General features: G+C 36.7%; 1 protein-coding gene across 1 annotated transcript; it reads left to right on the top strand.

Moving 5' to 3' along the window:
* The first annotated feature begins 92 nt into the window (after positions 1 to 92).
* LOC129923079 (uncharacterized) lies at positions 93 to 15,640 on the top strand. The gene is made up of 4 exons (XM_056012160.1): positions 93 to 206; positions 8,949 to 9,269; positions 10,559 to 10,600; positions 11,084 to 15,640. The coding sequence occupies exons 2-4, from the start codon at positions 8,973 to 8,975 to the stop codon at positions 12,791 to 12,793; spliced, it is 2,049 nt and encodes a 682-aa protein (XP_055868135.1). The 5' UTR covers positions 93 to 206; positions 8,949 to 8,972; the 3' UTR covers positions 12,794 to 15,640.
* Positions 15,641 to 16,856: the final 1,216 nt, after the last annotated feature.

Raw genomic sequence — 16,856 nt, 5'->3', positions numbered from 1 at the left:
TTTTCAGTTTCAGTTTGAACTTCAGCGTAGCCTAAAACTCTTTCATTTCCATTTTATTTTCAGGACACAGCTTGCAGTACATAGATTCATAGGTTATCGATGGCAGTGACGTGGTCACGTATCGAACAGTTAAAAGTAGTTTAAATGTCAAAGTCAGGCGATTTAAATGTTAGAGACTGGCTGGAAATTGTTGAGCAGAGTGGGAGGTAATGCTATAGTTACAATACACTTAGATATACATTATAGTTTTTGTTTTCAATTTGGTTCCGTTTAAAGATTTATTTCTTTAATTTGTGTAGTGTATATTTCATGTTATAGTATGCTCAATGCGCAGTGATCCAATGATTTAATATCTTTTGTGGATCGTAAATTGGGGAAAGGGGGTATCTCTTGGAGAAGAGCTTAACAAACTCAACTCATCTCGTACTTAAGACCCCTTGATAGGTGGCCAAGCGATAGAGCCAATCAGCCACACGTCCCTATTTCATTTGAACATTGAGAATTTTTAAGCATAACAAAAAGGGGAAAAGCCGCTGTTGATTTTGTGTGGTCTGTCTGTCCGTTCATTCGTCCCATCTATGTTTTAAAAAACTATAAATGAGATTGAAACTTCCATTTATCATAATTTGCAAAGTCATGGTGACAAGATTTCTACTTATCCACTACTTATCCACTACTTATCCACTACTTATCCACTACTTATCCACTACTTATCCACTACTTATCCACTACTTATCCACTGAAATGGAATTTTCTAAAATAGAAGTAAAGTTTCCAGTTCCGAGCTGGCGATCTATACGGCAGAGGATATAAACGGCATCTGTTTCTATGGTCGGCGGCTAAGGAGAGTGTCATCTGGCCAGCACAATGACCAACCTCCTTTACTTCCGCTATTTAACCCAAATACCCATTATAGTTGGCTTGACCGTACAAAATATCCCGAAATTTAAAATCCAGGCCAATCTGGGACCCATCGCTTGACCACTTAGCCATCTTGACCCTACCCTTTTTTTTTTAAAGTATCTTATAAAATGTTTTTAAAATATTTTATCAATAAATTAAATGTTTTCTACTATACAAGCTGCTAACGATTTACTAAAATGTTTTTTTTAATACATTTAATACATATAAGCCGGCGACGAACGCTTATCTGGCAGTTCTGATATTTTCTTTACGTTGCAGCTCTTGCATCATTTTAGGATGTAGACAAAACAAGTTAAACTGAGCAGTACTACTGCTTGAAAAGCGAGGCGTTAATGAAGAAACTAACGAATCGAGATACGGAATGTAAAGCCGTGTTCTGTAATAATCACCAAATCCAACATGTGGTTTTTGTTCGGTGTATCTGTCGACTGCAAAGTCTCGGTAGCACCAACTCAATACCAGGTTAGTTTGTTGACTGCAAACTCTCGGTAGCACCAACTCAATACCAGGTTAGTTTGTTGACTGCAAACTCTCGGTAGCACCAACTCAATACCAGGTTAGTTTGTTGACTGCAAACTCTCGGTAGCAGCAACTCAATACCAGGTTAGTTTGTTGACTGCAAACTCTCGGTAGCACCAACTCAATACCAGGTTAGTTTGTTGACTGCAAACTCTCGGTAGCACCAACTCAATACCAGGTTAGTTTGTTGACTGCAAAGTCTCGGTAGCACCAACTCAATACCAGGTTAGTTTGTTGACTGCAAACTCTCGGTAGCACCAACTCAATACCAGGTTAGTTTGTTGACTGCAAAGTCTCGGTAGCACCAACTCAATACCAGGTTAGTTTGTTGACTGCAAACTCTCGGTAGCACCAACTCAATACCAGGTTAGTTTGTTGACTGCAAACTCTCGGTAGCACCAACTCAATACCAGGTTAGTTTGTTGACTGCAAAGTCTCGGTAGCACCAACTCAATACCAGGTTAGTTTGTTGACTGCAAACTCTCGGTAGCACCAACTCAATACCAGGTTAGTCTGTCGACTGCAAACTCTCGGTAGCACCAACTCAATACCAGGTTAGTTTGCCAGCATTGTCGCCTTATTCAGGATACCATCCTTGAAGTGTTTCTCGGCATGGTCAAGTTGTTTTTTTGATGATGTCATGAACTTGACTGGTGATGTGCTGTTAAGGGCCCACTTATGCTTTATGCTAAGGCCTGAACGAATGTGTATTTCTCAATCCTTCGTGTCTAACACAAAAGATGTAAATTTAGAATCAACGCTCCCGCTTGGAACTGTTATGAGAAAAAAAGATGGTCTTCTTGATGACACCAATAGCATTACGTATAAATGAAACGTCATTCAGGTCAATGATAACAAGTTTAAGTCTGTGGGACGCGCAACGGACAAGGTCTGCTTTTGGATATTTTTCACGAATCTTTGCCAACCTTTGTAATTCATCATATGCCTAGACTAGTCTGCTACAACTGTACTTCATTCACCAGTGGAAGCACTACTTGTTCAGTTGCTACTTAGATTTTAATTGATCTGATGGTGCAAAAAAATGCTATAATTTGGCTACTCAGAATCCAAGGGGGTGCAAATGTACTACCTTGCACCCCCCTGCGGATGCCCATGCTTGGCTAAAGAGCCCCTCCTGCCCTAAGCTTACTGGTTCAGGCACCAGTTACTCGCCTTCGCCCCTTAGTGAAAACAGGTCCGCCAGGCTCAGTATTTGAGACACATGTGAAGGCCAAGAACAGGCCTGGTTGTCAGAGGCTATTAGACCCATGTCATTGAGAAGAATTTTATAGGTACCGTAGTGGAGTGCTTATATACATTACCATTTCCGGCAATGATAACCTCCCGGAACCTTGAAGCCCATAGCTTGTAAACTTGGACTCTACGACGTGTCAACGAGCTATTGGTCTAAACTGCCCTCAGGTTGTGACGTTGCAGGACTTCTGTAACGAATGGTTTCGATGTAGGTCACCATAACCCTGAGTTAATACATAATCTGCTTTTGTGGGTTGCGAAACTAATCCATCAACACATGGCCTTGACACGAGTTCTGACTGAGAATAGACAACCTTACTACCTATGGCCTATTTTAACTGACAAGGCGGTGAATTGTAATTTATCAGATTTACTATTTATTGACAAAAAAAGAAAAAAAATCTACAATTTTTATCGCGAAACCACTATCTTACATCATTAAACAAAACTAAGACTAAGACTGCTTTATTGATCCTTACGGAAATTTGTTGTGATTACAAGGACTCGTTTCTCATATAAAGAAAACACAACAGAAAAATACACATAAATACAACACAACATAAAGAGTTCATTCAGCGACTAGACACAGGTATCTTGGTGCATTTCATGTTCCCTGATCAATGAGTGGCGGTGATAGAGTCTGACCGAGTGAGGTACGAACGAGTTTTTGTACCGCTCCGTTCTTGTTTTGATTGACAGCAGTCGCCCACTTCGCGACGACCTGGCGTAGTTCTGATGGAGCGGGTGGCCGTTGTCTTCCAAGATTTTTTCGATTTTTCTTAGGCACTGAAATTGAAAAATAGAGAAAAAAAAAAGGAAAACATATGCTTGGAAATTCGAAGCCCTAAACATTAACTGTTTTTTTTTTGTAATATAAGAGATTTTATTCTATGGCGAAAACAACAAATAAAATACTTAAAAACAAAAAGCAAAGCTTGTATTAAGCGTACTTGTATTAAGTAGTTCGGGATCAGTCATTTAATTAAATTTATAATACATCTAGACTAACGATATAAAAACTTTTTATTAAAAATAAATAAAAAGGGAACTACATGAATTCGAGAGCTAAAGCCTTCTCAGGCTAACGTGTTAACCACTCTGCTAGCGAAGTGTCTATGAACATTGTATAGTTTATCTAATGTTTCTATTTCATGTTTGTGGTCGCTAAGCCTGAGACGGGTAGACTAATGTAAAGGGGACTAATTCAGTTTATACCACCACGTCAGTCAAGTACTATTTCATTCCCTTGTTTGATATACCAAACAAAGTAATTTATTACCAATAATTAATTTTTTAAAATTATTATTGATTCTTGTGTTGTAAGGTAAAATCGTGCAAAGTTTCAGCTTGATCCGCGATTAGGTGAGAATAAGGTGTACAAACTTTTGGCCAGACAGCTTTGTAGTGAAGAAAGTGTTGATAAGGTTTTGTTTTTTTAAAGTTATAAATAAACTAATTTTTCCAACTATTTTTAGCACGTCAAAATTAAATTCTCCCATTTGTAGCTCAACTTTACATTATTTTGTTATCAATATTCATTTTAGCGACCTTGACATTGTTATGTTTTTATTATGAAAATCCCCAACACAGTAATTTATTTCCTGTTGTCAGGTCTCCTCGCTGTGCAACGACAAATAATGACTTCATTTATATTTATTGAATGCATATCTTCTCACAAAACGTCCATTATAAGTAAAAGTAAAGCTCCCCTTTCAGACCTTGCAATCTATAGGGCAGATGATGTTAAGGTCAACCAATTGTTTAAAACATGTAGAAAACGGAATTAGGGAAATAACTCCACATATACAGCCACATCTCTCAATAAGTAACATATGTTTTCATTTTTTTTTATATACCAAACAAAAAAATTAAATACCAATAATTAATTAACTATTTGGTTTATTTTTTAAATTGATTCATGCTGTTTTAGCTACACTAAATAACTTTAAAATTTTAACTTGACTCGTGAATTGGGTGTGCGAGAGACAACGCGTATACAAATCGTACCATTAGAGAACGGAATGGGTAGCCTGAATCGGCCAGGAAAATCAACAACTTAAGAGTTTAAGTCAGTGATGCCCTAAATACGGCCCGCGGGCCACATCCGCCCCGCGACGTGGTTCTATCCGGCCCGCCGAAACGTCGGCACAAAGTGTATAAAATCCACTGTCCACAAAAAACAAAACGTTAACAAATATCGTACCCTACGTTAACTCTTTCTCTCCTAACTGACGATACCAGCGTTGATTCCACCAGAATGTGGTAAATAATTACGGAGAAAAAGAGTTAAGGTAGATGGGTTGGTACCATTTTTGTTTTAAAAAACATAAAATTTAACAGATTTATGAAATCGCACAAAAAAATGATGCGGCATTCTTGGTTTCTGACAAGATTGTAAAATGACACCTAGAGTGACCTAGACTTAAGAATTGATAATATTTACATAAAAGAGAACAAAATGACTCGGTTGTAAGTCTATTTTCTGTAACCGCTGACGAGTCTCAGGACATATCTGATAACTCTCAAAATCTTTGTATTTATTCGAGATAAATGCAATAGTATTGAAATCAGTGTAGTTTTAGCTATTAGGAGCATCGGATCATCTGTGGCGAAACACTGTCAAAGAAGCTTCAACCATCACCGAGACTCTTCCTCCCTTTTGGAAATTAATGGGAGGGACTACTGATGGTGCTTATGTATGGTTGACAGCAAAAGTTATTAGAAAATAGAGAATTTGTCAGGTCAAATGGAACCGATCTTCTGTGGTTTCGTTCACCTACAAAATCAATGTGGCAAGATGTTCAGTCTGGACCATCTGAAGATAATATTCAGACAGAACTGATTCGTTGTTTCTAAAATCCATCTGCGAACAATGTATTAAATGCACAGACAGAGCTTACAAAACTAGAACATACCTGCTTGACAAATTTCAAATGATGCAGACAATCCGTGTTGCTTGATAATAACTTTTCTAAATCTCCGAAAACAAGCTTCACGGATGATCACAGTAATTACAAGCAATTATTAGTTTGGACACAAACCTTTTCAGTGATGAATCGTTCGAATTCTATGATGCGTTATCGCCTCATGGGCGAACATCTCTATACATTGCTTCGACTTAGTGTCTCATCTACGCAGCCTAATATTTAAAAGTTGTTTAGAATAAAGTTCTAATAAATTAATGTAAATACTAGACTCATGTGTTTCTAATAAACAGGGTTTATTGTCTATTTCCCAAATAATTTCCCTTTTTTTTTCCTTTTTTTTTTGATGTGGCCCGCGACACGAGTGTTGAAGACTAAAATGGCCCGCCGGAGAATAAGGTTGAGCATCACTGGTTTAAGTCATTGATTGACATGCATGACTAGATTGACACATGAAATGTAATTTTCTTCTTTGTTGTCTGTAATATACACGAAGAAGAAGAAATAAATTATAGGAGGTCATGCAAGTTCCATGTACTCAAGACTTCGAGTAGATTTATACATACGATTAAACAGGATTTTTTTTACGTGGGGAGCAGGGACTGGGGCAGGGTAAGAAATGTTTAATTTTTGAGCGCCACACGCAATATATATTTCTATGTGATGTTCATGGCAAATGGGGAGGGGGAGCGCCAATAAAGTAATTTGCCCCTGGCACAGGTTTTGCTCACGACGCCTCTGAGTACAATTGTGATTGAATCACTGGTTTGTTGATGAAAAGTGCTCGTGTATCAATGACATCATTTAACAATCGATTTGCCTTTAGTTCATCATTTCATCAGGAAAAAACGTTTGTCATCATCCAACAGGTGTCTTGGTTCAAGAAGAAACCTAAAGGTGTCCATTTTCTTTCCAGCCTTTGGAATCTGCCCTTCATCTCCATATGAAATCTGTCCAGCACTTCTGTCGCAACACGTTTGAAATTGCAGTTATATTGACAGTCCTTCATTAGAACTCAACTCCCCATCAAGTCTTTTCTTTCTTCTGGTTGTTTTGATTACAAGGAATCCATAGCATTCACTACCTTTTGCTTTTTCGATGGATTGGATTTTTGTCAGTTTCTCATCATGAAAGGGTACTAATTTCTTCAGCAGCTTCCCGTATGTGCAGTCCAGACTTTTGTAGTTTCTTCTGAACTATATTAATTAGGCGCAGGAGCTTTGACCAGAATTCCAGATAGGTAAAAAATTCTTAATTTTCCACTCCATGAAGAAGATTTTGTGTACTACTTCTAGTGTCCATTCTTTCAGTTCTTGGTTCAGAAAGGTTCTCCAACAGTATGATGATTTTGTCGAGATGCAAGGAAACTGCAGACGTAGCTTCTTCTCTTGTATTACTCATTTTTTTTAAACTCCCGCCGGCTTCATCTTCTTTCAGTTTGGCCTATCTCTAAAGTTAATTTGAAAAAAAAGTTGAACAATTCATGTATACCTCCTAAAAAGGTGACAGTTGTTGGATCTATCTCAATAGAATGAAAAGTTGCTAGGTTGAGAGAGTGATTATCACAGTTCAGAAATGTTGGCTTTGAATTTATGTCTAACAGACGTACGTATCCGCAGGCCAGACATACGCCCACTCATTGTGGTTTAACCTCTGCGGCTCGCTGTTTTGTAGCCTCACTCTGGTCAACACGGCATGATGGAAGTTCCCATTGAAAGAATAACATTCTTTTAATTTCACAAGTAAAAAATATGCCATGATTGTGAAATTTCCTCTGACGAAGAAACATACATTTAGGTTTTTTGATTCATTTTCCCACCCTTGCAATTCACTCTTCTATCACTCTGTAAGAACAGTTGTTTTTTTTTAATTTTGAAAAGCATGTTTCCATTGGATTGAGGAACAATTAATACAGGGGTAATAACTCGAATGTGAAGTTTAATTCTGAAATTATACAAGCCAAACCCGAATAATGGACAATTCTACCATTATTAAGAATAACTATTGGATCTGTTATACCCGATTCTGTACATTTTTCTTCAAGATTAATTAGCGTAACCCTAAAATACTCGCCATTTAAATCTTGTATTAGTAACAAAGAGAGAAATATTCTTAGTTCTTGCTGCAAGCACATGTTTGATCTCTTTTGAGAGGAAAATAAATCGGCAACAAATCTTTTAAAGATTTGCGTTTTAAAATTTAAAACTAACTTTAAAAAATTGATTTCTGTGGGCAACAATATTTTTAAAATGTCAACCAAGTCAACTTACTGATAAACCTAGATCTAGGTTTAGTCTTTGTTCTAAACTTAATCCATAAATGTTGAAAAAAGACTCCCTTTGACACTATTTGTCAATCAAATATATTAATTTATGTATTTAGAAACAAAAATCGGACACTCATTTGAGGGGCCCCCTCAAGTGGGGGCCCGGGTGGATCTTCAAAATCTCCCCCATCCCCCCACCCTAGCTACGCCACTGCTCTCGAGACTGACAGAAATGGAGGTGCTAGAAAGAATATTTTTTTAAGAACATCCCTGCATTGGTAAAACATTTATATACTAAAATACTTAAAATTACGCTTTCTTGTTATTATAATTATTATAATAGTTATTAAAGGCACCAATAATAGCATAGTAGGCTAGTTTATTACAGTGAAAGCAGGGAGTTTGTGAAAGAAAAAACTATTGGTTATAATTTTTTGCCACGTACTAGCTTCAAACAACTCAAACAAACCTTGTGTCATTTTTTGAAAAACAAAACTACTTCATCATCATATTATATCATAATAATGGTAATAATAGTCATCCTTGAGAAAATACCTCTTTCGATTAAATTATAAAGATAACAATACATTAGAAGCATACAGAGTATAGCTTATGAATGTTTATAATGTTTATGCCACAGTTTCATGTAAACATTACATATGAAGACGAAGACTAAGACTAAGACTAAGACTGCTTTATTGATTCTTACGGAAATTTGTTGTGATTACAAGGACTCTTTTCTCATATAAAGACAACACATTAGAAACATATACATAAATACAACAGACACAACATAAAGAGTTCATTCAGCGACTACACACAGGCATCTTGGTCCTGTTCATGTTTTCCGATCACCGAGTGGCTTTGATATGGTGAAGTTAATCTCAAAACGTTGGATTGTATTCAATGATTAAATGGCTACCACAATCGAACTAAATCGAACTTTTAATAAAACCTAATTTTTTTCCATTTAAATTCATTTCAATTTTTTTTTTTCGCAAAAAAAAAAAAAAAAAAAAAAAAAAAGATTCTGTACGTGTTTTTTTTTTTTTAAATTAAAGTCAGATGATAGTTCTGGTAGAAACATGGAGAGACATGGCCTTGAACGTAGCAGTGTCCAGCCTTCAACTGAGCATCTTGCTGTACAGATCCGACAATTTAGCTTTAACTGCTTTCAGCTGCAGAGAAGCATGGTGGACAGCAAGATGGGGGACAGCCAGAGGAAGGACCAACAGAGCCTAAGGATGTTCCTGAGCAAATTTACTGACCAAAATAATCGTTTGAAAGCTAGCAGCGAACAGATCTTTGATGAGCTGAGACAGAGCAGGAGACTGTTGACCTATGTTCTCTCGGAGAATACACAAGCAATGGAGGCTTTAAAGGTAGAAGCATTTATATGTGGGATGGCTGAGCGGTTAAGAGCTTGGCTTTCCAACCTGGGGGTCCTAGGTTAGAATCTCAGTGTAGACTTGGATTTTACATTTTGAGATTTTTCGGTCTGAATCCACCCAACTCTAATGGTCCCTTGACTTTAGTTCAGCTCTTCTCAGGTGGCCAAGAGAAGGGTAGAGTTAAAAGAGTAAGTAGCTCCACTTCTGAAAAAATGATAATGTGTAATTCTGAAGTTTTTCCATACCAATACATTCTCTTATTAACTTGAAAAATATCAAAGCCGAAAAAAAAAACAATTTTGTTTGTTAATTACTATGTAAGTGATGATGTTTGTTAATAGCTAGGGTTAGGGTTACTATTAATTTGAGTTTTTAAAATATTATTGCTCTATATTTGAATCAACTATTTCGATCACACAATCATTCCTTTTCCTTCAGATTATACTACTACTACTTCTAATAATAATAATAATAATCGTTTATTGTTCGTGAGGAGAATGGCTCTTCAGCTGTTTCATTTAACGTCTCGGTAGAAGGAATTTCTCCCTTTGCAACTTCTTGTGTGACTAAAGAGGCCAATCCTTGATACACACCTGCAGTCACAGGTTGGGCGTATGTAAATACCAGGCGGCATTGCACTTTCAACCTTCTTTCTACAACTGTTGTGTATGGCAACTGCAATCCGGGACCTTTTCTTTAATGTTCGCTCTCCACGGGGATCTAACCGTGTCACTTATTCCCAGCTCCTTGTGTCGATTGTGCATCACACACACACACACATAAAAACAGTACATAATTAGAGTAAACAATTGGTACGATAGCACACACCAAATATACATTCATATCCCAGTTTCTAGTTAACATTACATGTGAAATTTACAACAGTAAGTTAGATTGTGTTCAACGATTTAATAAGTTTGTAATTTGATGCTACACATCGTATGAAGTGAAAACTAGATTACACATATTTTCATTACGATGCTTAGAAGCTTACATTAACGCACTCAGTCTGTCTGTCTGTCTGTCCGTCTGTCTTGCAGGATTCTTTAACACCTTTTCCTTCTCACTTCCCATTGAAACGTCTCTCAATTACTCATTGTCGATGACAAGACAGGGATCAATAAAAATTGACCAATTAGTTAATACAGTAGTGTTTATTAATTAAGGGAAATAAATCTTGCAGTATTGTTAGAAATGTTTTTTTCCCCTTATATAAGCTTTGTTTTTTTATGAAAAGTATTTTAAAAAATATTTTGCTTGTTTTCTAATTCCTATTTCAGGAATGTTTTGGAGAAAACAGAGCAACACTCATTGAATTGCATGTAAATACGTTTTTATTTTGTTTGTTTGAATCAGATGTTTCTCTAAATTTAATTGTTTTAAAAAATGTAAATCTTTTACGTTTTGGTTCGTCTCAGGCAAAATGAATTTACGTTTAAGTTTCTCTCAGATCCTAATCCTAATTTGGATTGAACTCAAACGTAGCCTTTAAAATGCCTATGAGTATTCATCTGACAAGAATCACCATTGTTTTTTCAAAATAGGTTTAATATAAAAAAAAAACAGACTAACCTTTCAAATAAGATAAGATAAGATAAGATAACTTTTATTGATCCAATCAAACGGAAATTCAGTTTGACTACAATTGACAACATCAGCGTAACTACTGTACAAATACAATAACAATATAGATGCACATACGAACAACATTCACATACGAAAGACACGTACAAAGACAAATAGTCCAATATACCTTTCTCATTATTACCAAATAGCCAGTTACTATTTTGTTTGTACATTTCTAGGAAGCATTACAGACACTGAGGACCCATTATTTAGAATCACAAACTCAACAACCTAATGTCATGGCCACACCCACTCAGAACGGAACTGTGGTACCTACACCAACAATACCAGGAAATGTCATGGCCACACCCACTCAGAACGGAACTGTGGTACCTACACCAACAATACCAGGAAATGTCATGGCCACACCCACTCAGAACGGAACTGTGGTACCTACACCAACAATACCAGGAAATGTCATGGCCACACCCACTCAGAACGGAACTGTGGTACCTACACCAACAATACCAGGAAATGTCATGGCCACACCCACTCAGAACGGAACTGTGGTACCTACACCAACAATACCAGGAAATGTCATGGCCACACCCACTCAGAACGGAACTGTGGTACCTACACCAACAATACCAGGAAATGTCATGACCACAGAAACACAGCAAGATAATTTGCTGGTTGCCATGAAACCGCAAGCAAATGTCAAAACTACATCGCCTCAGCGAGAACATGCCATGGCTAAATCCTCATCAACACAAGAACGATACTTCAAAAGCTCAATAATGTCCTCATTGAAAATTCCCACAGAAAATCATTCATCTATTGCTGATACGAATTTACAATTAACAGAAATTCAGCAGCAAGATTCTGCAATAAATAAACAAAGCCGTGGAGACTTGCCTAAACAATTATCGTCACGTTCAGATACCGCTCATGGCGATAAACTCTTTGAGAGTCCCATTATATCCTCATTGAAAATGCCCAAAACTGCATTTGATAACTTTCATGTAAAGAACAAATCTAAAGTAAGTCATTCATCTATTTCTGATACGGATTTACCACCATCAGATATTCAGCAGTTAGATTCTACAATGAATAAACATAGCTATGGAGACTTGGCTGAACACTTTACTTCTATTGATACAGGTAATACACTTGAACAGGAAGACGATCGCCAAAGCTCTTGTGCAGATGGAATTTCTTTGAATACAGTCATTAAAAGTGGAGCTATGCTTTTTACGAGTCCAGTACTACAGCAATCTAGAAATATTGTGAGAGATGATGAAGATTATGAACAATTGTCTTCAATTGAAACAGATAACAACCTTGGAAAAGAAGAGGATTACCAAAGCTCTTGTACTGATGGAATTTCTTTGGATACAATCATAGAAAGTGGAGGTATGCTTTTTAATAGTCCTGTATTATCAGTACCAGAGCGATCTAGAAGAAAGCTTGTGAGGGATCATAAAGATTATGAAACATCTATGTCTGAGACACACAGTTCTTCTTCTTCATCTCATGAAGATGATCTTGATAGTACAGATGATTCTTGCAGTCAAGACTTTTCTCAAGATTCAGGCACACACGTTGTTTTATTTGAGAATAGACCATCACCAAAGACTAAAAATAACACAACGAAATCTATGAGCAATAACAAGACAATATTGTTTACTTCAATTCGTACACCCAACACACAAGCCAGAGAATTACACTCACAATCGCAACCGGAAATGGTAGCTCTATGTGAAAGTAAAGATAACGGTACTATTCATCCCACTAAAACAAAAAGTTTATCTAGACCAGTGATTCCCAAAGTGGTCCATATAGACCCACAGGGGTCTACGAAGACTTCCAAGGGGGTCTACGAAAGGGAAAACATACATTGGGGGTCTATGAGATGTCCACGGGGGTCTACGATAATAGATTTCATTTAAGCAGGTCGTGACTTTAATTTTAACTTCAAATTATTGTAATTCTTTCATACACTAATATATGATTTGTACCCGAGTTAATCCTTTAAATATTTATCCTGCTATTAAAACGAAATATTGTTGTATCTAATTTAAATACTTATTTAACTAGCTTCATTTTATGCGACATGCAACCAATGTTTAAAAAAAATTGTAGACTGTACAGAGCCTGATTATTTAAAATTGGTATTTATTCCTTCCTTGTAATACTAGTGGTTGCCATAAGTGCCTTTTTATACCGATTTGAAATCAATTATGCTGGAGGATCATTTGAGACCATGCCTGCACCCTGACAAAATACATAAAGATTTGAAAAACGTTCAAACACTCAGACTAGACCCATAATATCTCTCTTCTAAACCATACAGAGAAGATAATAGTTTGTGAGCGTCTTACAAAATCTCTTTACATATAGCAAAAAAAGAAAAATGCTAAAGGTACAACATTGATTTTACCCGCCGTTGTAGTTTTAAATAACTGTTTTACACAAATCTACATCTGACATTATTAAACGAATTTCTTTAAGCAACACTACAGTTCAAGGTCACATTTGTGGCATGAGTTATAAAATTAAAAGTTTCTTTTGTAATTCTTTCAAAACGACATATATACAGTTTAGGATCAGCGGCGAACAGGCTCCGACAGGGTGTAGCCCTGTGTGCTGCAAACTGCCTAAAGGTCGCCGGCTCCTAATTTTTAACAGGGTTGACCCACGAAACCTTTCCCATGTTTGGGTATAGCTGCAAGGCAGCACAGTTTGAATTCAGTTTTCCTTCTGCTAGGTGGGCTGCAAGCCAAGTCTAATGAGCCCTTCCTGCCCAAAGCTGACTGGTTTAGGTACTCACCTTCACCCTTTCTCCTGTTAGTGAAAACAGTTCTGCGCACCCAAAATTTGAGCCACACGTGAAAGATCAAGACATACAAGAGAAACTGCTCTTTGCGAAAACTTTGACAATGATACATAAGGCTAATTAATTAATTGATTGATTACTATTTAATGTTTGAGGACTACAAATTCCTACATGAAACATAATATCCTAGCAACGGATAATAGATGTGCAAAACAAAAAAACAAGAAAAAAAAACCCATTTCCAATGTGTTTGGTGATTCCAGTAATAAATATAAATTGTTATTTTTAATTAGATTAAATTTGAATTTTGTCAATAAAAAAAAATAGACAGATCTCTATAGCCCTATTTGTTGCTTTAAATTATTTTTTCACTCTTTAACTCACTGCAGTTAGAAATTTGTTTTAAAAATGTTTTGATGAATTTGCAAAAATTCAATACAAGTTAAGTAGGGGGTCTACCGAAAGCCAGAAAAACATGCCAAGGGGTCTACAAGGCGCTCAGTGAACACAACTCTGCTCGAGTCGGGTGTTGAACCTCTTTCCCCTTTCGTAGGTAGCCAAGCCAAGTTCAGGCGTTCTTAGCCACTCGACTACGCGTTATATGTGAATGTAGGGCTAGACAGTGAAATGGACAGTGTTCTACGAGATTAACCGAGACCATCGTCATAGGAGGCCTGAACACCGACCTGCAACGTCGAAACCTGTGGACAGTGTAGACCAATAGCTCGTTGCCACGACACATGTCTTTACTACGTGGCAACAAGCTATTGGTATTCACAGGTTGCTAAGTCTTAGATTAGTGTTGAGGCCTACTATAAATATTGGTTTCGAATGAACAAACAATATTAAGTGATAGCATGGGGAGTTGCAGTCGAGAGGAGTCAGTAGTCATTAAGTGATAGCATGGGGAGTTGCAGTCGAGAGGAGTCAGTGGTCATTAAGTGATAGCATGGGGAGTTGCAGTCGAGAGGAGTCAGTGGTCATTAAGTGATAGCATGGGGAGTTGCAGTCGAGAGGAATCAGTGGTCATTAAGTGATAGCATGGGGAGTTGCAGTCGAGAGGAGTCAGTGGTCATTAAGTGATAGCATGGGGAGTTGCAGTCGAGAGGAGTCAGTGGTCATTAAGTGATAGCATGGGGAGTTGCAGTCGAGAGGAGTCAGTGGTCATTAAGTGATAGCATGGGGAGTTGCAGTCGAGAGGAGTCAGTGGTCATTAAGTGATAGCATGGGGAGTTGCAGTCGAGAGGAGTCAGTGGTCATTAAGTGATAGCATGGGGAGTTGCAGTCGAGAGGAGTCAGTGGTCATTAAGTGATAGCATGGGGAGTTGCAGTCGAGAGGAGTCAGTGGTCATTAAGTGATAGCATGGGGAGTTGCAGTCGAGAGGAGTCAGCCCTGATGTTGGTTTGAGGGTCAGACTCATGTGTTGGTGTAGAATTTAGCTGTTGGCTTAAATAATCAAATAGATTGAACACTGTCTCATCGCATAAAGGATTCGAGATACCGATCTCACAAATACAAGCAACGGAAGAACTCCTTTTGTTTCCATTAGCAATCCAATCATTATATACAACCCAGATGTAATCATCACACACAATGTTGGAGTGAACATGTACTGAATGTTTTGTTTGCTATTATTATAATTGTTGTTGTGTGTGATGCACACAATTTGAGCCAAATGTATCTATTGGTAAATAAAAATGATATTATTATTATTTTATATATGTATCTAGTTAAACTTAAGACTAGCTTTAATGTAAATACATGGTCATGTGTTCTGGTATTTCAACTTGGATAGACTTTGGCAGAAATTGTGATAGAGCATAGCAATCTATTTATATTTATCGTTAGTATTTTATATTATTTACAAAACATGTTTTGGGGATGTCTATATGGAACAATGATTTAATCTGTGATTTATTTTTTCTTGTCTTTAAAGAATAATACATTTTCAAGTGTAAAGATTGTTCTGTTGTTTTTTTGTGTTTTTATCTTCAACATATAGGGCCTTATATAGATTTGCGATTATATGTTATCTCGTTCTTGTAGATTTCATCTTTACATCATATAAAATGCTTATTTCAGTGACCAACAAATTTTAAGTAACTTAGTTTGAATACGGCTTGAATAAGAAATGCATACTTATATAGTTTAGATCATTGTAGGCATTAGTTTTACAATAGAACAACTTAGACTATCTATTGGACCCAGCCATCGTTGAGTTAGGCAATCGGAGCAACCCCGGGTCTACAACAGTATGTAAATGATAATGCAAAAGAAAAGAATGAATATCTTGAGCATGGCCTGTCCTAACAATTGCGGGGCTTTATGCGAAACGGATTGCGCGGGGCTCAGTCTGGGTAGGGATAAGGATATAATATGTGAAAATTAAGATTTTGTATTATAAAATAAATTCGTCTTTGCATTTTATTCATACTTTAATAAGTACAATATCACGATCAAATTAACTTTACGAGCCTTGTGTGTAGCGAAATCATACAGTATATCCTCAAAACTTTTCTCTACATAGACCACGCTCAAAAGCAATAGCAAGTTTTGCCAAATTGATCAATCTATCTTCCTGAATTGTTGACCTCAAGTAATTAAATGACACCCCAATATGACAATCCTGTCTATTTTTCAGAAGGCCGCGGGAAACCTGTAATATAAGTTATAATGGTTTAATTTTACTGGCCCTGATCTTGAGTACTTTCCCCCTTTTCTATTAATCACTTATACCAGTGGTCTTCAACCTTTTTTGGCCTACCGCCCCCTTTTCGTATTTTTTCTTTAAAAAAAATCCGCCAGCGCCCCCCCCCCCCCCCTTATAAGAAAAACACTTATATTAGGCCTACTTATGTAGCCATTGACTAACCACTGATGGTTCCCTATATGTCTTTATAAGCTACATAACTAGACAATTTTGAAATAAAATTTCATCACTAGCAGAAAAAAAGTCTTTTTTGTGTAACATATGTTTAAAAAATAATACTTTTAGTTTTAATCACTTTTCAAACAATATCATAAGACTTTAAAAAAAAGCTATGCATTTTTCTAAGAAGCCACTAAAACATATTCTGCTTTGCAGTTTTTTTTTAAATATAGTGTTTTAATTGTAGATTTTTATAATTGTTCATGAATATTCTTAAATTATTTTTTGGATATTGCTATATGTTCG

Source organism: Biomphalaria glabrata, chromosome 15 (assembly GCF_947242115.1).
Source record: "Biomphalaria glabrata chromosome 15, xgBioGlab47.1, whole genome shotgun sequence".
NCBI classification, from domain to species: Eukaryota; Metazoa; Mollusca; class Gastropoda; family Planorbidae; genus Biomphalaria; species Biomphalaria glabrata.
Note: the sequence above shows the minus strand (reverse complement) of the source record. Positions and strands in the feature narration are given on the sequence as shown.